Here is a 22,252-nt window from a genome sequence, read left to right on the forward strand (position 1 = left end):
TGCAGAGGCCGGCGGCTCTCGGCAGGGAAAACCTCCCATCAAGATGCGGGAAAAATCGATCTTGTTCTCGTCCCAAAACCGTGATCAAACGACTTAGACACTGCTGCCAGCCCCTCTGGTTGGGTTATCCTCTGAAGTCTAAATCTGGGCAAAATCCCGAACCCGTTCTCACTTTCCCCTCATACAAATCTACGCAGAAACGGCCATGGGGGCTGGCTGGTGAAACAATCAGTCCCACCAAAACCTCCGTGCTGTTCCTGTGCCCGCAGCACCTCGGGGTGAGACTGGGCCCAGCCTGCCCTCAGCCGCTCTGAGCCCGGGCCTGTGTCCCGGCACCGCCCGCCGTCCGTCTGTCGGGGCAGCGCCTGGACAAGGCCAAAGTCAGGAGGGCGAAGGGCAGGGCTCGGCCCCGGGGGAGGCCCCGCGCTGCCGGGAGGCGCAGGGAGCAGAGGGGCGCTTTTCCCGGGGCGGGAGCCCTCGGCCGTGCCCGGGGCTGGGGCACCCAGCGCTCCGACCGCTCTGCGCCGTCGGGGCGGCTCCGCCGGGCCGGGTGCGCGCTCAGGTTACGCGCGGCCCTGCGCGGCTGTCACGTGCGCGCTCCGCAGGGCTGCGGTCGGGTCTGCGGCTCCGGGGGGGAGGGTGGAAAGGGGAGGAAAAAAAAAAAAAAAGACTAAAGAAAAAGGTTTATTTGCTAACCACTTTCCCCATCGCTGCTCGAGCAGGTTACTCCAAACCACAAAACAAGCCGGCGCCGCAGGCTGGCCCTGCGTGCAGGGCAGCAGATGAAGGGAGCGGCCGGGACTCACAGAGCTGACGTCTTTAGTAGGCGTTATTCCTTTATTTTGCTGCAAAATGGTGTTTACATACAGATAAAAGAAATCGATCTTAGTTTAGCACCGCTTGTTCTCCGGGGAAAGAGAGGGTGGGTGGGATGCAGGACAAAATCTATATAAATGGAGAAAGAAAGGTAAAAAGCTGATAATACATGTTTCCGTGCCGGTCCGGCTCCTCTTCTTCATCTTGGCTAAGAACTCAGCGCTGCCTATTTACGGAGGGGTCCTACGCGTTTCGAGAATTTGGTTTAAATGGTAAAAAGACACACTGCCCGCGATTCCCTGCGCGTACGCTCTACTCTAGGGGTGAACACTCCGGGCACAAGTTCATGCAGGAACGGGTGGACTCTGCTCTAGTACATAGAAAGAGCCTGCTCTCGCATAACTACTCTTTTCTTTTTCATCCTCCGGTTCTGAAACCAAATTTTAACTTGCTGATCGCTTAAATTCAGTCTGTTTGATAGTTCTTTCCTCTTCTGTCGGTTAATAAACTCATTGAGGAGAAACTCGTTTTCCAATTCAGCAATTTGTTGTTTTGTGTATGGTTTCCGTTTCTTTCTTGATCTCCCCTGGGTGGGGCACCAAGGCAAACCTACAACAAACACGTCGATAATTTAGTGGTTTAAGTCTGGGTATGCAAATACAGGAATATGAAAAAAAAACAAAACAAAAAAAACCCCAACAAACCAAAAAACCAACCCCAAAACCCCAAAACCAACCAAAAAGAAAAAAAAAAAAAAAAACAAACCCCGCAAGATATCAGAGCTAAACTAGCTCAGAAAACTGGGCAAAGCAAATCTGACAGCACAATTTCTATCTAACCTCGGAGTCAGATTCAGCGATTTTTGCTCAGAAAAAGTTACATGGAGGGTTACAAAGTAATTACAGACATGTCTTAAAAAGAACTGTATATATATATATATAGGTCTCTTCTAACTTAAGCGAGATATTTAAGGCATACCATCCTGCACTGAAGGTCTGAGGCATGACTGGACTGCTGCGGGCTGAACTGTCAGGTTCAAGTTGACGGGATTCTTGATGTCCTCCTTTAAGCTTGAATTGCAGGAATTCACTTCAAAAAGAGCAGCCGAGCCATGCAAACTTCTCTGCAGGCTCGAGTGGTCATACTTTACGGGCTTTAAGTTGGCTGTGTGAGTAACAGTTGGGTCATTTGCAAAAGATTGCCTCTGCCTGCATCTCTCCTCTTGTTTGGAGCTCGTATCGTGGGCGTAATATTTATTGTTGTCTTCCAGGCACTCCTTGTTGCCGTTGGAGCCGATGTTGATTGGAACGGAGCCGGGGAGGTAAGGCTGCGCCGCGCCGCCGAACGCGTGGCTCTGCGGCTGGGCTGCGCACGAACTTGAGCAAGTCCAGGGGATCGAGCTCCGCGGGTAGGAAATGGTGGGCAGAGCCGCCAATTGACTGCCATTAGCCCGCAAATTAGGAAAATAAAAGGAATCTGGCGATTGCAAATTCAAGAGAGAACCAACGTAGCCAGATCTGTAGAGACTGCGATCACACATTTCCAACAAAGGACTTCAGCTGTTCTTACAGCGGTATTTAGTTACAACAGGGAATAAGCGGAAAGCCTGAAACGATTGGACGAAACTTTGCAGACAGGTTCTTCAAAGCCGGTAATTTCAGCACCGCCTCCAGCGACCGAGCCACAGAGTCCCCCCCTCCCCACCCTTTTTTTTTTTTTCCCTTTCTCTTCACCCCCACTTTTAAAAAGTCTTATGATAACACTTGAAATATGAAAATATCGAGCTCGCAAGGGGGAGGGGAAACCACGGTCTCTGCTTCTATAAAAGTGGCTGGGGTGGGTTGGCAGAGCTGCGGCGCCAGCAGAGGGATGCGCGGAAAACAAACATTTGCCGAGAGGACCGGGCAGCCCCGACGCAGCCCGTGCCGGCCGTGCCCCCGGGCTGGTCGCGCCCTCCGGGCCAGAACCCTGATACCCACGGTAAGAGTGGGCACCGAGGGCTGGAAATAACTTGTGATGTCTGTGAGATGTGGATGTTTAGGGCATACGTGTGTGCTTCTGCCCCAGCTGCACGATATGCGTCTGCATATGCGTGCAAATAAAGTGTAAATCGATGGGATATTACAGAGATCGTCATTCTGGCACACTAATGACCAGCATTGTCTCAGGTCCGCACGTCTGCCCTTTTTGCCCCTTTCGCCTTTCATCTTCACTTAGAAGCGCTTGTGGCGAACAACGCTTCTAAAACTCGGAATCTGTTTTGTCTTTGAAATACAATCAAACAAACATCAACAAACAGAGAATAACAACAGCAACAACACGGAATTGTTTGGACAACCCTCTGAGATTAAATAAATAAATAAATAAATAAATTCGGAAGACTTCAAGAAAGAAAATGCCAGGGACTGCTCTTCAGCAGAGAGGGAATGAATTGGGCACAGGGAAGGGACAGTCAGCCTCATCTCCCAGGTTGTCTGTGAGGAGCTTTTCTCTCATGAGAAGGAAATCATCCCTCACTGTTTTATTGCTGTGGTTTTTTTGGGGGGAGTTACACATATTTTTATATTTTTGATTGATCAAAAAAGAGCCCATTTATTCCATTATCTCTCTCATTTCCCCACAACCCCAGAGTTATTAAATCATATGTGAGAGCATTCTCACAGGAGATTGCTCGTGTCCTTTCCCAGACCGTGCGGTTGGGGAGACAGGGAAGGGGCAAGGCCCCGTGAGTTGCCCCCGGAGCCCTGGCAGGGAGCTGGGGAAGGATTGGGGCACCCGCGGGCTCCGCGCTCCTGGCTCTCCCTGCCCGCCGCCCACAAACCCGCGGGACCCTCTGGGGCCCATCCGCCACCCGGAGCGGGGTTTCTGTCCCCGGCCTCTCTCCCAGGGTCCCCCCGGTCTGTGCGAGCCCGGCGTCCAGCGAAGCCTTAATGCCCGGGCTTTGCCACTTTCATTACCTCGGTTAAAAACTTGATCCTAGTTAGCATGTAGGGTTAATTTTCCCTGTTATTATCCTCTTAATCACTGTTTTAATCTTGGTTTTATTTCTAAGGCGAGATCAGAGACGCTGCCCTTCTTGACATTGTCCTAATCAAATTCATCTTTCTGTTTAATGGGAAATTGAGGGAAATTCTGCAGTAATTTCATTGCCCTGGAAAAAAATCTTTAAATGATTGCTCTCTCCTAGACCACACAGGACCACACAAGCACCGCTGGAGGATATTGCTGACCACTGCCTTTAATTTTTATTGTTTGAATTATGTCTACCAATTGAATCTCCCTCTTATTAGCTGACTTGTATTCTAACTTTTGTGCTCCCTAAGAAGATGGGAAATATTTTTTTTTTTTTTCATAATCGCCTTTTATGAAAGAGCTGATTTTCGGTTCTTGGAAGAGAAAAGGAACATTCAGTTCAAAGGCTATATTTTTGTCTGCAATAAACACAAGGAATGGATGTGAGTTCCCAGTTACCGGAAAGAAAGGTGACACTTCAAACTAACTTTTATGGGGTTAGAGAAAACAGAGCTTTCAATTAATATTCAAGTCATTTGTAATTGCTAATTAATACCAAAAAAATTAAGAAGAAAGGGAAAAAAAAGATAACATAATAAAAACCTGAAATAACTGGAGACACTCACAGTTACGGAAAGTGCTTAAATCTACATGGAAAAACATTTAGAGAAACATGTTCCAGAGGCGGCTGGCCTCGGAGCCGAGGGGAGCGGGCTGGAGTGGAGGGAGAGCCTCGGACGGGCTTGTGCTGCTTTTTCCAGCCCCAGCCGGCTGCTGGTTTGGGGGCGGCGTGTTAATGCCTCGGGTGTCCCCCCGCCTGTGTCTGTACAGGAAATATCACCGCTGAGGAACAGGGCGGCCCGGAGGCCTGCTTCACACTCTCCTTTCCTCTTTTCCGCTCTTTTTTTTTTTTTTTTTTTTTTCCCTGGTTTTTAACCAGGCGTCCGGATAGGCCTGGACATCAGAGCTGACCACACGCTGTAATTTCACTGGCACAGTCCTCCCGTTTACAGACGAAGGGTGCTCTGCGTGTGACCGAGCCTCCCTCGCTCGTTTATCACTCGGAAACGCGGCGCTCGGAGCCGGGGAAAGGCTTCCCCTGCCTATGCCGGGGGTTGTCCAGGAGATGGCAGGATTGCCTCAGACATGGCTGGGAAACAGCGCTGCCTGACAGGAGCCCAGCAATGCATCATTGCGCCGCTGTGCATTTGCAATTCGCTTTGTCGAGGTACATGTTAATTATCGGCAATAACGCGCGCTACATTTCAGAGCAACCTTCACAGCCTTTTCTCTGAACATGAGCTGCTGGGGCTGCGCGGCTGCAGCCCGGCCCAGGAGGTTTTGAACAAGGCTCACCAACGCCCCAGCTCTAGGCTTAATTTCAGCCTTTTAATTTCACCTTCTAATTTCAGCCGGTAGGTAAGGGGGCAGATGTGCGCTTCATCTTCCTCCTGCCGGTAGCTGCTGGCTTCTTAATGATTCTGCCCGTTCTTAGGAAACTAAAACGCGACTCCTCTCCATCTGGTACCGATTTGCCAGACAGTTCGGGTTTCATTCTGCCCGAGGAAGGCGGCCTTGGCTGGGCAAGCTGCGCCTTCCGAGAGCGCGGAGCCCGGCAGAGCCAAAGGTTAAGCCTGGAAGGAGGAAGAGAGCAGCCTGCGATGGCTCCGCGGCCGGGAAACAAAACAGCTCTGGCAGTGCCCGGCCGGCCGTCCGTCGGCAGGGAGGCTCGGGGGGAGGAAACCTCTGCAGAACTAATGGCAGTGTGTGCGGATGAGTGGGGGTGCCAAGGGGCAGGAGACAAGAATTTAAAACATTCGGAGAAAAGAAGGTTGCATCAGCAGATCGGGCTGTTCCAGGCACGTAAATGAAGAGCGGCACAACTGTCCTTCTATACTAGAATTAAACAAAAATGCGCTTTGCGATAAAATCTAAACTGCCCAGAAATTGACTTTTTTTCGTCCTTTCAGGGAAAACAAACGCCATGAACGTGCGAGAGGAGTAGAAAGGGGAAGGAAGAGGGCGGAGGAGGCGGAAGATAACCTCCCGATGGAGCCAGGCGGCTGCGGAGAAAACGGAGGCACCGCTCCGGGCCGGCCCGGGGAAGCGGCGAGTGCGGGGACGTTTTGGAAAGGGAGAACAAAGGGGCGGCCGAGGGCAGGCGGAGCGGGGCTCGGGGGGACAGGGCACACACAGCCGTTCGCCTGCTTCCCAGCCCTGCGCTTCTGCCGGCAGCATTTCCTTCTCACTAAAACCCTTTGCTGCCGACGAGGCACCCTCGGATGCTCTTCCTCATCCTTTAATGCCCTTCTATCTACCTCTCATTTGCCAGGAACGGCGTCCTGTGTCCCTGAGAGGATTCCAGGCAGACCTGGAGCCCATGAAACCCCCTGCGGCAAAAGAAGTCGAATTTCTGTCTCTCTTTTATATACAGGGAAAAGAAATAGTTTTATTAAAGATGGTTCAGGAAAAGATTTGCAACATCATTAACAGTTTTGAAGTTCAGATCGTATTTCCAACACAAAGTAAAAGCTGACTTTAAGACAATTTTTTTTTAAATCGTTTATGGAGAAATAGATTTATCGCATGTTTTACCACATACAAGGTTAATCAAAATGTTTAGAGCAATAGTATATTATAATAAATAATACTCGTTTGGAACACATTTTAATAATTAGATGAGGCACGTTAACAGAGAGGATACCGCTTCTCTCTCCTGGTTGTTGATTAGCGTGTCTGAACACCCTGTGTATATCATAACATGCACACTAGGTTTAAAAGAATAAAAAAATCGACAAAATCTTAGCCTTTCGGCCCATATAAATTATGGCATCTTTTGAATTTCCTTATTTATTGCTTCTGTCATAAACACCCGTTTAGTTTTGTAAATTAAAACCTAGCAGTGACCTTCGCTTGTCCATCAAGGAGTTTTTGGGCGTTAGGAAGTGGAAGAGCCTTGGGCTGGTCCGGACAAACAGGGCAGAGCGGGCATTCCCCGCCAGGTCTGTGCAGGTCCATACACACCTCTGCAGGGCAGCCTCTCCCCTGGCTGCAGGCCGGGCTGCCCGAGCCATCCTGCCCCGAGCGCTGCCCCGGGGCTCCGCGATCTGCGCCTCCGCGGAGCGCTCAGCCTTGCGCGGGACACGAGAGCTTCCCTTGTCCAGCCGAGGCTCCTTTTCCAGCCGGGGCTCCTTTTCCAGCAGGGCAGGGCGGGCTCCTCGCACTGAAAGCGAAACTGTGGAGGACAAAACGCGCAAACCCGAGCTCAACCCCAAACCCGCAGGAGCGGGGAGCGCGGCGGGACGCGCCTGCCATTCTGCGCCCCGCAACAGCTCGGGGAGGTTCTCCCTTCCTCGACAAAGTAATTAAAAACTCTGCTGCAGCCAGGAACCCTTCACTCAATTCTCTCCATGTCCCAGTGGGCCAGGCAAGTTTGGCAGAAGCCGGGTGCTGCCGCGGGTCTGTATTCCGGCTTTCTTGCATTTCCGATTGATTTTTTTTTTTTTTTCACTCGGCGTGTTTTGAAGTTTACGATACCAAATCAAAACTGACACTTTCTGGCACTGGCTGTTGCTCAGAGGAAAAAAAAAAAAAAGAAAAATCACAGAATACCCCCCAAAGACTTAAGAATTAAAAAGAAATTATAGCTTTTACCATTCAACATATTTAAATTCGTTTATACTGGCCTAGAGGGAAGAACAGAAAATATTATTATTATTATTATTATTATTATTATTTTCAAAAAGAAGAAACTATAATTCAATTCAAGACTTGTCAACACTCCCTTACACTGAGAGAAAAACGCTGACTTTCACGGAAAACAATTCCCGAAATTTCGCCACCGCTGGAAGGACAAAAAAAAATTAAATATATTTTCAAGTCTTTTCAAAAGTCTTTAGCTGGTGGTAAATTGAATGTATATTTTCATCACTGTCCGCAATTAATGTATCAGGATACGTTGTCTTTCAGTTTGGAGACTATTTTCTTATCCTTCACCCTCCTGTTCTGAAACCAAATGGTAACTTGTCTCTCAGACAGGTTTGTGGCTGCGGATATCCTTCGCCTCTTGTCCTTGTTAATGAACTTGTTAATGGCATATTCATTCTCGAGTTCTTTAAGCTGCAATTTTGTGTACGGCACTCGCTTCTTCCTCCCGCGCCGGTAGACACACATATCGGGTTGGTTTAGTGCAACGTCCCCTATTGTAAAAGACATTATGTGAAAAATCAGAATTTTATTACAGGCTTTTAAAGCTCAACCGATACTTGTTGGGCACTGGTTTTCATGGGCAAATAAATAATGCCGGGTTGTTTACAGTTTATTATTATTTACACTGCCACATTATTTGCACTCTAGTAAAGCCCCACCAAAACTTTGATGGACTGTCATCACTTTTCAGGCATGCATCGCTAACCGAGCATGCAGGGCGGTGGGGCATTGGCTGGGGGGCTGAGAGCGGCTCGCTGCTGGCAGCGCGCACACAGAAATCGCTTTGCTGAGAGTTCCCCGGATTTGTTTGCATGTGGTTTGTGCCTCTGCGCCCTCACTGCTCGCGGTCTCTTAAGTGCTCTGGGGCCGCGGGCTCAGTCGCCAGCCGCAGAGGCAGAGGAGAGCGAGCCTTCGAGCCACAGTCCTGCAAACTTCAAACGCGACTCTAAACCCGGCCACGGAGGGAAGCAGCGGGAGAAGGAGCCCGGGGCCACCCGGCGCTCGCAGCCCGGGGGTCGGGTGCCCTGGCGCTGGAGATTCCGGGGTCAGTCCCGCGGGCATGGAAAGCAGAGAGTGAGGATTTTCTCGGGGGTAGAGGGCCGAAGGGGGAGTGAGAAAAAGAGAATATCCACCGCCCCCACCCTGCTCTATGCGTGTCTGTGCAGCGTGTCCAGCTCGGCAGGCCGCCCCTGCAGCCCGGGGGCGGGGAGGGGACGGGAAGGCGGAGGAGGCGCGGGGGTGTTCTGCTCAGACCATTTCTCCCCCTCTCGTACCTGGAAAGGACGATTTCCAGAAGTGCGAGCTCTGTGTCTGATCTTTGGCACAGTAAACCTGACTATTCCAGCCATTAGCCAGAGTCCAGGACTGATAGCCCTCCATTGATATGTATGTTTCGTGTCTCGGTTCCCCAGAGCCAAACGTTGAGACCATGTCTATGTACCCAGGAACGTGCTGGTAGGGGGTTGTATAGCCCTGGTAGAAGGACACTTCCTTTGCCCTGGAGGAGACTTCATTGGCGGGGACACTCGTGCTGGTCAAGCTGGAGACGTCCATGTACTTTTCCACAGGAAAGCCGCCAATGGAGGCGTGGGGGGGAGACTTCAGGGCGTTTTGCTGTATCCCGACCCCGTGGGACATCCTGCAGCTATAGTATCCATTGCCAAAGTGATACCCATAGCCCAGCGCGGGGGCGGCGGCCGGCGTGGCGGAGCCCGGGCAGTCCTTGGTCGGGGGGTCGGGCCTCGCCGCCGCCCCCGAGCGCTCCCCTCCGCCGGCGTAGGCGAAACCCGAGGCGGCGGCGGCGGCAGCGGCGGCGGCGGCCGCTCGGCCCGTGTGCGCCGCCCCGAAAACGGGCGAGGAGAGAAAGTTACGGCACTGCCCGGGGGCTCCGCCGCCGCTGCCGCCGCCGCCGCCGCCGCTGCTGTCGCCGCGCAGTCCGTCCATGTCCCAGCTCGCTGCTTTGCTCATGGCCTTGCACATCGCGGGCGGCGGCGGCGGCGGTTCGGTCCCCGGCCGGGCATGGTGCGGATGGTTATTTGCCTCCAACAGGTTGGATCCTGGCGGTACGTTTATAAAAACGAAGTCCAGGTTGGGAGGGGGGACCGGGGCGGGGGCGGCCGGCCCTAGATTAGTTTGCCTCAGCCGGGGGGCTGCTCATAGGCTGCCGTCGGAACATGTGACCCTCCCGCTGCCCGCACTGCCCCTTTCGCCTCGCAGCCCCCCGGTCGGCACCGACGGCGCCCCCACCCTCCGCTCCCACCCCCGCCCCGCCGCCGCGCTCCCGCCCCGCCACGGCCCAGGGGCTGCAGCGGGGGGAGACTGGGCGGGCGAGCAGCGGTGATGCCCCTCCGGACCAACCTAGGCCCCCGTTGCCTCATCTCCCCCTTCCTCCTGCTCGCGGCTTCAAAAAGGCCAGCCGAGTATCAGTGGATCTTTTGAGGCCGCCGGCAGGGGCCTTTTTTACAGCCACGGACAGGGGTCTCACCGGATCCACAGCGAGACCTTCTCCAGTTCATTGTTGCCTCTGCAAGAGGGGGAAAACCCCAACCCAGTCTTTGTATTCCAACCTCCCCACCTCCCTTCTTCCCGGCGATGTATGGAGTAAATGGGCTTTGTTCTATGGGAAAAGGGGTCCCCAGGCTTCACTGAGCTGTCGGTCCCTGGGAGAACCCTCCTTTTACCCACCCCCCCTTACCCCCCTCAACCCTCCCCGATATCGCTCCCGGCTAGGAAAATGCACGGGGCTGTGCGCAGAGCAAGATGGTGAGCCTGGCACTCATTAGATGTGGCTTTTCCCCGTGCAGTGTCAGCTCATGTCGTGGTAAGGCAGCCTAGTTAAAACGAGGAGTTTGCTTACGCTGACGGCTGTTCTCGTGGTCACTTCCCAAGAAGGTGGCAAATCCTTCTGTCGTCTCCCTCGACTCTCTCACCGAGTCGGAATGGAAATGCAGAAGCGCGAAGTACTGGAAATGGAGAAAGCTCCGAAGACGACTCCCAGCTCCAGCCCCAACCACAGCCTCAACCACAACTCCAATCCCTACCCCTCTGGACCGAGTCCAGTCGCTCCGCAGTTGTGTATTGCACACTTTGCTCTCTCTTGGGCGCGGAGGGCAAGAAGTTGCTGGGAAAAGTGTCAGCGTCGGGGGGAAGGACAGGGAAACTCCGCGCCGCTGAAAACTCCAGAGCTGGGCTGTGTTTACTGTCCCTGCGGAGGCTCGGGAGCATGGGAGGGGAGGCAGCGGCCATGGAGGTGAAGCTCTGTGCCGGCACCACTGCGGGCTCGGGGTGCCAGTGCCTAGCTGCCCGGGCAGGTGACTCGGGGTCCCCGCTCGCTGGGCTGTGCGGGACAGCCGCAGGTCCCGCAGCAGCGCCCGTCACCCAGCCCGACTTGGTACCCAGTCTAATGATCGCCGGCGGTAGCCCTGGAAGGAGGTTTGGAATGACAAACGGGTGCCCATAATTATGGATCAACCGAATGTCATAGACGAGTTCATGTTCATTAGCTCTGACCACATATTTGCTATTAATCTTTCGTAATCAGCTGAGGAGTGAGCCAGGCGTGATTACAAGTTTCTCTCGGTTATAAGCCGAATCCATTAAACGCTCCGTAATTAGAAGGAAGTTTTGTCGAAGAACAATTTTCTCACCCTTTTATGTGGCTGCAAGCAACTTTCTACCGAAAACTTTGCTATTAAAAGAAGCCCAGAGAAACGAAGGACTTTATTTCTCCTGACATCTTTCTATGTGTATTCCCACGTCCTGTTGTGTTTCCTCTTTCAATAAATGCGGTAAAAATTTATCTCATGTCTGGACCTTTAAATAAGGCCGCGAAAGAAAGGAACACCTAAAGGGCAGGGTTTCGGAGATTTTTGAGGTCGATTGCATCAAAGGAAACCACGGTGCAGCCGCAGCGGCTCCCGTAGCGGTCTTCAGCCCTGCCGAGACCTCTGCTCCAGCGAGAGCCCCTCGGTTTACCAAAAAACTCTTTGGGCGGGTTCATGACCAACAACTTCAATTCTATAATGAGCTGCTTTGTGAAGGGCGTAGAAAACAGCATTGCCTTGCACGGCAGGATATTATACACAGGAATAAATGATCTCATGAGCAAAGGTCGGTGCTCGGAGAGCACCCACCCAGTTTACAAGTAGCAGGATGGGTCCAGCACCCCCGGTCCAGAGGCCCCGAACAGCCCGGCGCTTCCTTTGCCCAGGGAGAGAAGCTCCCACCGGGCTCAGCCGTGTCGGGCAGGGCAGGGGGACTTGCCGCGCTGGCCGGGTCCCTGTACCTGCCAGGCCGTCCCTGTCCTCTCTGGGCAGCGCTTCCGCGGGTGGCCAGCGCCCCGAGGAGTCGCGTCGCATTTTCCATTGACACATTGCATGGGAATCCGCAGAATACATGAGATAGAAAGCAAAGCTGCAAGCGTGCTTGTGCTCCCCCAGAAGAAAAGCTTGTGGGTTTGTTTGGTTTTTTTTGTTGATTTTTCTTTTTAATTTTTACAATCCTGAAATCATCTCGTTTAGACAAGTGCATTCACCATGATTTAATACAGCTAGGATTCCACTCAAACTTTTAGCACAGGCTTTTAGTATCTGTCTAGTATCCATCTCTTACAGGAATCCCCCCCGATTTTTTATCTCCTCCCTCTCCAGAATTTGCCGATAGCAATTTTGTCGATAGGAAGTTGCTTCTTATGTTCGTGTTTTGTATAATAAAAAAATTCTCGTCCAGGACAAACAGAGAACACAAACAAAATCACTCGATTTATATGTCTCTCAAACTCTATCCCGTTTCCACTGCGTTCCATTGTTACCTTTTAATTTGTATGAATTTTTAATAGCTAAACAGAACTGAAGAACTTTCATTTTCCCCCATGCCTTTAAGAAATAGCCAGTTATGATAACGAATAGATTGAACAGCAACACGCAAAGAATTGTTAAACTATTTCCCCCTCCAGATCTATGCCACAGCTTCTCACTTCTTTAGTTACTTCAGCCTTAAATAATCCGTTTCGAGACGGAGAAAGTTTTCTCGGGGCTCCCCGTGCGGTGTCGGTGCAGCGGCCGCGGGCCGCTGAGCACTGCGGGCGTTGAACTTGAGCTCTGGGGTCACGGGCCGGGGCCGGCCGCTCTCTGCCTGCCCCGCCGCTCTGCAGCAGAGCCGGGACCGCGGGACCCTGACCTTGGACCGGCTCTGCAGCCAGCCGTAGCTGCAGCCGAAACTGAACCACCGGCCGAGACCCTTCTCCACCGGACGTGGGCTTTATCGTTTGAGTGGAACCCGGTCTGTGTGCAGAGGCAGCCTCAGAAGGCACCGAGGAATTGTGAAACTGTGAGACTCAGAGCCATGGAACTGCGGAACTCAGAGCCATGGAACGGGGGAACTCGTCTAGCGCCCCGTGGGTTTCTGCCTGGCAGCGCGGGGAGGGGCAGTGTGCAGGGCCCGCGGGACTCGGGGACACGCTGTGCAAGTGTCCTTCCCTCGCCAGTGACATTTCACAAGCGATATAGACTGAACAAGCCCCGAGACTGGCCATGCGCTGGTATGGCGGCCTGAGGCAGAGGGGACAGCCGGGGCTGGGCATGAAGGAGCCCACTGCATTCTCAGACACCGGCACAGCCGCTGGAGCTGCCCTGCCAGGCGGCCTCCGGCTGGGTGAGAGGGGCGGGCAGGGCTGGACCAAAGGGTGGCAGCGCCTGCAGGCAGGACCGGCCAACAAGGAGGGCAGGGCCGGCGGTCACATCCGATAGGGCCGGCGGGCAGGGCGGGCGGGTTAGACGGGCAGGAGAGGCCTCCGGCGGGCCACAAAGGAAGGGCAGGGCTGGTAGGGCTGGCAGGATAGGAAGGCAGGGCTGGCAGGGCGAGGCAGGGCAGGGCAGGGCTGACAGGGAAGGACTGGCAGGGCAGGGCTGGCAGAACTAGCAGGGCAGAGCAGGAAGGGCAGGTCGGGCAGGGCAGAGCTGGCAGGGCAGGTTGGGCAGAGCAGGGCTGGCAGGGCAGAGCAGGCAGGGCAGGTTGGGCAGGGCAGAGCTGGCCGGGCAGAGCTGGCAGGGCAGGTTGGGTAGAGCAGGCAGGGCAGGTTGGGCAGGGCAGAGCCGGCAGGACAGAGCTAGCAGAGCAGGCAGGGCAGGTTGGGCAGGGCAGAGCTGGCCGGGCAGAGCGGGCAGGGCCGGCAGTGCCGCCGAGGCGCCGCCAGGTGTCGCCGCCGCGCCTGCCGCCGGTGCCGCCGCGGGCCGAGCGCTCCCCGCGCCGCTGGTCCCTCGGGGCCGCCCCGCCGGGACCGGCTCCCCGCGCCCCCGCACTCCCCAGGGCCACCGCACCCCCCGAGCACCGCACCGCCGCTTCTCCCACCCCGAGTCAATGCGCTACCGCGGGTGTGTCCTGCGCGCTGCCCCGGGGCCTTGCTGGCAGCCTGCCCCGCTGCGGGATGGGAAGCATTTTTTCCCTCTCGTCTTCCTCCCAAGAACCCTCCGACCGGTGAAAAGTTGCCCGAGATGTTTGTCTCATTTAATACAAACTTCGGTTCAATTAAACTATGTGACCCCTTTTCTCCGGGTAAGATTTAATAAATGAGTACTGAAATATTCTTTGATGCCTCCAGCAATAACTTTCAAGGTAAAAATCTGGCCAAAAGCCTAAGCAGCTATTTAAACTTACAAGAACAACTGAGTAAACAGAGTCTAACAAAAGCTCACATATTTCGGCAGCTTCTCCGCGGTCTCTGTAACTTCCTCCCTCTTTGCCCACTAATGTCTCTTCAATGTCCGTGGTTTTTCAGGCTTAGCTATTGATTTTGAACAACTACAAACATTCTGAGAGATTTTGTAGGCGGTGCTGTTCTTTTTGGAAAAAGAAAACCCCAACCAAACAAAACCCCCAACGGAACACCACAAAAGAAAAGCAACAATCAAAAAAATTTAAAAATAGCTAAACAAAATAACAATCCCAAAATATAAACTCCCCTGACCCACACAAACAACAAGCAAAGAGATAAATATCAGTGCAGTAAATACCTCTACTTTTCTGGGATTTTAAACAACAGACAACTGGTTTATTAGGGGGTTGATGGTCTGGGGTGAACACATTAACTGCATTGCAGGGAACAGTTTTGTAACTTCACTTCTACCTAGTGGAAGATTATTAACGTCTTGTATAACATTTTATAACTCTTGCATATGAATCTAGCTGTATTTTAAGATACTCTGTACATAACCTAAGGAATCAGTATTATTTTAAAGGTGCAAAATATAACCCTAGTAAAGATCATTCATAGCCGCACTTGAGTGTAACTTATTTTTCTCACATTGGGGCTTTTCACATAGTCTTTTTCATCCGCTCCAAATAACATAAAACCCGTTCTCTCCTTTTTAGTGGCGCAGTAACATTTTTTGAGTCTAGAGCTGTGCCGGTTGTGGTGGTGCGCATACACGATTGCCTCCGAGATGTGGTATCTCGGCTGCGGTTTCCGAGAGAGCGGGGGGAAAGATGCTTGCCGCGTTACAGCATGTAAGAAAACAGACGAGGGCGCCAAACGACAGCAATAAACCCGGCCGCAGGTTTCCGCTCCGCCTCCGCGCCGCCGCCTGCAGCGGAGCCGGGCCCGGCGGGGCAGCGGGAGCCGGGCGGGCCCAGTGGGGGCTCCCAGGGATGCGCTCCGTCCCTCCGGGAGCGCCCGCGGAGCCGCAGCTCCCGCCCGGCCCGGACCCCGCCGGTGCCACCGCTGCTCTCCCCTCGCACCGGCCCGCTCTCCGCCGCGCCCGCGGGCCAGGAAAAGTTGACATTGACTCTTGTCTGGTCTGGGGGCTGTAAAACGCGGGACACCACGCTGCAGTCTAAATTCACATTTCAAAGGGTTGACATAAAACTCTTATTAATAGAAGGCTGGATTTTGCAAACAACGCCTAGAATGTTTCTTAAATATTTGGTGAAATGTTTAGGGGGATTTTAACAAGAAATTGAAAAAAAAAATCTGACAACTATCCCATTTTCTAACTATGAATCATGCGCAAGAGCACAAGAACTTAGGAGATGCGTGTGACCAAGATTAGCAGGAACAGCTCTCATTAAAAAAAAAAAAAAAAAAGGAAAAAGAAAGAAAAAAAAAAGAAAAAAGAAAAAAATCAAACCCGCGTTTAATCACAGGAAACATTCGGGTGTTTCTCCTGGAGATGAAACTCCTATTCCCAGGGTCTAAACACTAGATGATGTAGGTGAAAAAAATCACGGCCAGAAAAAAGGTTGGACAGCTATCGAAGGGCACTCCAGAGATGCTAACGACAAAGGATTTATCTTCGTTTAAATGGTTGCCATCAGCGTCATTATTACTAGCAAAGTTCCCGCTGAAGGGAGACTTTCCGACTGTCACGTCTGCCGAGCGCGGCAGCCCGTGTCTCCAGCAGCGCGGCCACGCTTCGCCCCGCGGCAGCGGCCAGGAGTGGAGGGATGAGCTAACTGAGCCACAGGTAACTTTGGAGAGAGGGTGCTGAGGTGATGTTCCTGATAGGTCGGAGCCTGTGGGCAATAACCTCCCATCCATCATTTAATCCTATGATTGTTTTTTAATTTTCAAATGCTTGGGTTTTATTGGTGGTGGGGAGGAAAGAAGCAAAGGGCTGGAGTGAAACCTGCCGGGAGAATGAAATGGATGCCCACGGAGTGTTTTAAATCACGAATGTATTTAATGTTCTCCATTATTTCCTTCCCCTATCATACCGTAAAACAGTCAGTATTTTCCCAGAGGGAAGAAAAATCCCGGGCTAGCTTCGTGGATAAGCAGGATTATAGAAAGTAAAAATGAGATCATATTTAAGGACGCAAAGAAGACAAAGATAATAGAGTTGTAATATACTACATTGTAACAAATATTTTAATCTCCAGGTAGCTGCTGTAGGTACGCTTGAATCCGGGCAGCAGACTTGTAAAGTCTGGGCATAAGGATCGCGAGTGTGAGGGGGTGCGTGGGGGTGTCAGTGTAAATTCCTAAATAAAAGTACTAAAGTGGTCTGGAAATGGGAGGGAAAAGTAAAGAGATATCAGCGGCAGGAGCTTCTCGATCCTCTGGTCCTATTGATCATTTCCTTGCCTTGTAATCTAAAATTCGCCTCAGAAATAATAATAAAGAAAAGTATTATCTAATATTTAGCATGTAGTTCTGTCCGAGGACAAATGAGAAAGAAGCTGCATCATTAGGACCTAAAAGGCAACAAAACAAAAATCAGAGCATAATGATGCACCTAAATGAAGGGGGAAATGTTGCACAGCTCATTTTATTAATCAGACTGTCAATTCCACCCCAGAGGCCAAACCCCAGAGCAATTCAAGCAGGATCTGATCAAGCTAAGGACAGGAGCTTTACTCCTCACTTCTTGTCTTTCTTTCTTTCCACCTGGATATATTTGTCTGCTCTGAAGCCGCCTTCATTATCCACTGACAGGAGCTTGTATTTATTTGCTTATAAACCTGTTACAATAAATGATTATTCGAACAGCGTCATTCGTACCTTAATGACGAGCACCACTTTTTGATGAATGACATTTCGGGCTAGAAAGGATGTATGGGTCATTTTGACCAGTCATTCCCTCGCTTTGGCATCCCACAATTTTTACACCTCCCTCAAAAACAGATAATAATATTTAGAGACACTTGCCGGGCTGAATGTGAATTAGCCCCTGCTGCAGCTCATCATTAGTACAGGACCAGCCCTGCAACTTTGACATTTTTTATAAAGCTGAGATGATGGAAAGAATAAGAAAAGAGATGATCCTGATGGAGAGAGGGCTGCACAGCCCTACAGCTGGCAAAAGGCTCTCGAATTTGTCAGACTCAGCTGGAAATGCGGTGTTGGAGGCCCTTGAAAATTCTCCGCACAGTGGTCGCCTCAGCCCGAGACTGACTGCCGCCTCCCTGCACAGCGCTATAGGGGACATCTCCGCCAAAGGCAAATTTGAAATAGACACTTTATTCAATCTCCAGCATCCGAGCAGCGAAAGCACTGTCTCCTCCGAAATCCCGCCGTCGGAAAGCAGGAAGAAAATAAGCCTTTATTCCGAAGTTGCTCAAGAGGCAGATATGAACAGTGATGTGGAGGTGGGATGCTCCGCGCTCCGCTCCCCGGCCAGCCTGACTTCCTCCCAGCTGAAGGAAAACAGTAACAAAGGTAACTCTTCCTTTATCATCTTCATCTAAGCCCCGCGCTTTGCCCACCGGCTTTAAAAACCAGAGGAAACCCACTGCCACCGCCAAAGTTGCCGGCCTCTGCATCGGCGCTCTCTCTTCCGCGAAGACAGAGCTCCAGGCTGTAAAATATTATTACAATTACTGCTCTACCCCAATAGCCGAAATACACTGTCCGGGCAGCTCCAGTGCCGGTGCCTTCGTGTGTGTGTGTGTGCATGCCCAAATACATTGATATGTAGATATATATCCAGAATATAGGTGGGCACAAATATCCACCCACCTATATTTAGGCAAAGCTTTCTCCGTGTATTTCCCCTCGCTCTCGGAGCTCTCGGCGTCTCTTGAGCTGTATATGAGTGTATATACATAGATTAAATTAGAGAGAGAGAGAGAGGGGGGAATGCGAGGAAACTGCCCGCATTTGACTGTGTGTGTCCTTCTCTGTGTATATGCAACGTGCTGTCTGTGTCCACCTCGGGCTAATTTGGCATTGTTCACTTTTCCTCTGCTTGAAAGAGGCGTTTTGAACCAGCCTCGTCTCCTTCCCCGTTCTTAGCGGGGCACGGTGATGGACGGTGGTTGTTACTATTGCAGGAGATGGAGGTTGTTATTACTGGGGAGGTGTACGGAGATGAACGGCGGATTTCCTGGGCTCCACAGTGCATGCCTTTTTGGTCAAATGTGCCAGAGAAAGGAAGGGATGCTCGACGTAACCCTAGAGAAAAAAAAAAGGGGGGGTTTTATGGGTGCTTTTATTTTGTATGTCTCAAACGAAACTAAAGAACGGCAGCGGAAGGTGAGCAGGCTAGCGCCGAGCCCGGGCCCCGAGCCGCGGCCCGGGCCCTCGCCCTCGCCCGCTCTCCCCTGAGCACGGCTGCCCTGCAGTCTCCAAGCCCGCCCCATCTGAAAATAAAGCAGTTACGAAGGATTGAAAATCCCCAACCCAACCAACCAACCAAACAATAACCAACAAACAACCTCCAGATCCAAATTTATCGATTCTGTTAGCAGCGGGGATTTGTAAGAATGACAGCTGGCCTTGAGCGCGGGAGTGGCGGGCCCGGTCCGGCCTGGCCGGGAGGACTGGGGGGCCAGCGAGTGTCCCGCTCTCACACCGTGCCCTCGCCCCGCAGGCTACGCCGAGAGCAGCCCGACGCCGAGCGCCGCCGCCGCCCCCGCCGCCGCCGGGATCGGTAGCCTGCACAGCGGCGGCGCGCTGGGCGGCTCGGCGGCGGGGGCCGACCAGGTGCGCCGCTACCGCACCGCCTTCACCCGGGAGCAGATCGCCCGCCTGGAGAAGGAGTTTTACCGCGAGAACTACGTGTCACGGCCGCGGCGCTGCGAGCTGGCCGCCGCCCTCAACCTCCCCGAAACCACCATCAAGGTACGCCGCGTTCCGCGCCCCGCCGAGCCGCGGCTGCCCGAGCATCCCGGGCCGCGGCCGGCTGGGATCTCCGGCTGAAGGATCTCGGGGCCCGCAGCTATATGAGCCACTCGTGCTTGTTTGCTTTTCTGCATCCAACACTTTTCATTTCCTTTTTAAAAAGTTATTGTCATTACTGTTGTTTTTATTTTCCTCGTCAGTTTTTATCGCGTTAGCCTATTTCCTAAAGTGAAGAGGGGAAGAATAAACGTAGGGGGAATGAATGAGCGTCAGTACCGTGAAGACAGAGTCCTGAGTGGGGAGGACGGGACGATTGGAAGGGAAACATTTATTCGGATCGAATGGGTCCCTCTCGAGTAGAGGGAAGGCCGTACCGCAGCTCCCCTCGGGCAAGGTCACGGAAGATTGCTCGGGGAGGGAGAGGGGTCGCCTAGAATCCTTGGCGATGTGTTTTGGTGGGCGGCCGCCGGTGTCCGCGGGAACGGGTGCGGCAGGGCTCGGAGTGGAGCGGAGCTGAGGCCGCGCTGTGCTTGTATCCCCGCAGGTGTGGTTCCAGAACCGGCGCATGAAGGACAAGCGGCAGCGCCTGGCCATGTCCTGGCCCCACCCGGCCGACCCCAGCTTCTACACCTACATGATGACCCACGCGGCGGCCACGGGCAGCCTGCCCTACCCTTTCCACTCCCACGTCCCGCTCCACTACTACCCGCACGTCGGGGTCACGGCCGCCGCCGCCGCCGCTGCCGCCTCGGGCGCCGCCGCCGCGCCCTTCGCCACCTCCATCCGCCCGCTGGACACTTTCCGCGCCCTCTCGCACCCCTACTCCCGCCCGGAGCTGCTCTGCAGCTTCCGACACCCCGGCCTCTACCAGAGCCCTGCCGCCGCCGGCCTCAACAGCAGCGCGGCCGCCTCGGCAGCGGCGGCGGCGGCGGCGGCGGCAGCGGCGGCGGCGGGCTCGGGGCCGCCGGGGGGCTCGGCGCCCTGCTCCTGCCTCAGCTGCCACAGCAGCCAGACGGCGGCGGCGGCTGCGGCGGCGGCCTCGGCGCTGGGCTCGCGGGGCGGCGCGGCTGCCGAGTTCCCGTGCACGGCGGCGGGGCAGCGCTCCGAGAGCGGCTTCCTGCCCTACTCGGCCGCCGTGCTCAGCAAGGCCGCCGTGGCCTCGCCGGACCAGCGGGAGGAGGCGCCGCTCACCAGATAACTACCCCGGCCCGGCCCGGGGCGTTTTGTAGAGGGAGTCGCGGGGGGATGGGGGGGGTCGGGGTGGGGGGCGCCCCCGCGTTCGGCCAAAAAGTTCCGTCTATTTTTTTATTGCTGAGCGCCCCGCCGCTGAGGGGCGCGGGACCGGCGGGGAGGGCGCTCCGCGGCTCCCGCGCCCCCGCGCCCCGCGGAGGCGGCCCGCGGTGCTCGCTGCCGGGCTTCGCGGGGTGCAGGCAACCGGGCCCGCGGGGCAGGGAGGGCAGCCGCCGGAAGGGAATGTGTTTCTGGCCTTATTTTATTATTTTTAATTTTATTATTATTATTATTTCGGTTTGAGCTGGAGTGAATGGGAAATGTCTCGAGTATTTCCGTACGACAGGCCGTAGCTGATGAGGCAGCCGCGACTGGACCAGTAACGAGAAGGGAAGTGTGGCACTGTCGGGATGGGGAGAGGCATTTTTTAAGATCACGCTTTCTAACTACCATAATCCACGCTATCTGGGAAATACTTGAATCTCTCTAGGTGTAGGCTGTAGTCCTGAAGCATTTACCTTACAGACACTTTTCTAAATTTAATTATTTTTCTCGACGTCTTTTTCTTCTCTCGGTAAAACGGCTCTCGGATTTATTTCTCACGCATCTCTATCGCGCCTTTGCCTCTGAAAAGCCACCACTGGGTAACTGAGACCTGCTATACCAAACCACTGCTACTGGAGGGACTTCCTTGAACTTGAAGAAAGGCACATCAAAAACCACCAGTGTTACTGCCATGTCAATTTTGATGCTAATAATGTGCAGATTATGACGAAAATTGCCAATCATGTTCTCTGATGGACCTCCTTTGAATGTGGAATTGGAAAAAAGTTCCCCGCACAGAGACCTGCTGTCAAGTACTAACAACCCGCTAAGGGAAGTCATTAGAAGAGACAGATAAGAGACTTGGTACATAAAACATTGTTCTTGGTGCATAGAATGTATGTTATTTAATGTTATCTCTCTTACCTGAAGTGATTTCGCACAAGAAAGCCACTTTCTTATCATCTCAATTGCCAATTTTCATTTTGGTAACTTGGACACCCCGGGTAGACTTTTCTCTGTTAAGTTGATATTCTACCAATGTGAAGAGCCTCATTAAATCAAACCCAGATATTTCCATAATGCTCCCTACAGAGCCACTTCACTCTTCACATAATGAGATTTTTCTGAAGAGTTGAAGCCCTCATCTAACTTGCTATTGCTTGTTTAGGCCCTGTGTGATTGTGAATACACACACACACTCACTTACACTCTAACAAAAAAAAAAAAAAAAAAAAAAAAAAGAGAAAAAAAGAAAAAACCCTCTATTATGTATTTCGATTAAGTGTCCTGAATACTTCTATTTTTAAGACACTGGATTTTTTCATATTCTATTAATGAATTTTCAGGAAATGAGTTTAAAGGCTATGCTGTTTTTTTCAGTGAACATAAATCATAGGTTGGTGTTTTTTGTCCAGTGGAACAGATTCCTTGGGCGGGGGTAAGTAAGGGCAAAGAAGAAACATCCCTAGGCTTCTGGAGCAGATTCCTAACAAGACATGTACATTTTCTGGATAGAGAACTTTAAAGCACGGTAGAAGACACCTATACCCACAAATTTCTCCTTTTGTAAAGAACGAATAGGAAGACTACTTATGTAAAAATATCGATTATACCAGCTGTTGTTCACTGAGTTTACATTAAAATTTTTTATTAATATAATTTAATGCTAAAGAAAATAGACCAAAACGTAGCACTCTTTTACCAGCTTAACCTTTTCGATCGTTGGAATCGTTTGTTATGATCACACAAGTATGGGATGTATATACGACGATTTTGGCAATAATGTTTACATTTTTCCAAAATATAGGTATATGTCTATTGAATGGTCGATGAGGACGCTGGTTGGTAAAATTAACATAAATTCGTTTTATGTTAGGTCCGTTG

The 22,252-nt window shown here is 52.5% G+C and overlaps 3 protein-coding genes across 3 annotated transcripts; 1 reads left to right on the forward strand and 2 right to left on the reverse strand.

Moving 5' to 3' along the window:
* Positions 1-1,186: 1,186 nt before the first annotated feature.
* HOXD12 (homeobox D12) lies at positions 1,187-2,356 on the reverse strand. The gene is made up of 2 exons (XM_064718899.1): positions 1,795-2,356; positions 1,187-1,425 (listed from the first exon to the last, which is right to left on the reverse strand). The coding sequence occupies exons 1-2, from the start codon at positions 2,354-2,356 to the stop codon at positions 1,187-1,189; spliced, it is 801 nt and encodes a 266-aa protein (XP_064574969.1).
* Positions 2,357-7,776: 5,420 nt separating this feature from the next.
* On the reverse strand, positions 7,777-9,480 carry HOXD13 (homeobox D13). The gene is made up of 2 exons (XM_064718831.1): positions 8,811-9,480; positions 7,777-8,027 (listed from the first exon to the last, which is right to left on the reverse strand). Exons 1-2 carry the CDS (start codon positions 9,478-9,480, stop codon positions 7,777-7,779), a joined length of 921 nt encoding a protein of 306 aa, XP_064574901.1.
* Positions 9,481-17,265: 7,785 nt separating this feature from the next.
* EVX2 (even-skipped homeobox 2) lies at positions 17,266-20,291 on the forward strand. Its single transcript, XM_064718862.1, has 3 exons — positions 17,266-17,689; positions 18,843-19,093; positions 19,638-20,291. Exons 1-3 carry the CDS (start codon positions 17,266-17,268, stop codon positions 20,289-20,291), a joined length of 1,329 nt encoding a protein of 442 aa, XP_064574932.1.
* Positions 20,292-22,252: the final 1,961 nt, after the last annotated feature.

The sequence above is a fragment of the Zonotrichia leucophrys genome, chromosome 7 (assembly GCF_028769735.1).
Source record: "Zonotrichia leucophrys gambelii isolate GWCS_2022_RI chromosome 7, RI_Zleu_2.0, whole genome shotgun sequence".
NCBI lineage: Eukaryota > Metazoa > Chordata > Aves > Passeriformes > Passerellidae > Zonotrichia > Zonotrichia leucophrys.

Excerpts from the sequence above, each read along its gene's own strand:
- HOXD12 (XM_064718899.1), bottom strand. The coding sequence starts at position 2,356 with ATGTGTGATCGCAGTCTCTACAGATCTGGCTACGTTGGTTCTCTCTTG. Across the intron at positions 1,426-1,794 it reads CAGACCTTCAGTGCAGGATG|GTTTGCCTTGGTGCCCCACC; the intron begins GTATGCCTTAAA and ends TGTTTGTTGTAG.
- HOXD13 (XM_064718831.1), bottom strand. The coding sequence starts at position 9,480 with ATGGACGGACTGCGCGGCGACAGCAGCGGCGGCGGCGGCGGCGGCAGC. Across the intron at positions 8,028-8,810 it reads CTGGAAATCGTCCTTTCCAG|GGGACGTTGCACTAAACCAA; the intron begins GTACGAGAGGGG and ends CTTTTACAATAG.
- EVX2 (XM_064718862.1), top strand. The coding sequence starts at position 17,266 with ATGATGGAAAGAATAAGAAAAGAGATGATCCTGATGGAGAGAGGGCTG. Across the intron at positions 17,690-18,842 it reads GAAGGAAAACAGTAACAAAG|GCTACGCCGAGAGCAGCCCG; the intron begins GTAACTCTTCCT and ends CTCGCCCCGCAG. Across the intron at positions 19,094-19,637 it reads TCCCCGAAACCACCATCAAG|GTGTGGTTCCAGAACCGGCG; the intron begins GTACGCCGCGTT and ends GTATCCCCGCAG.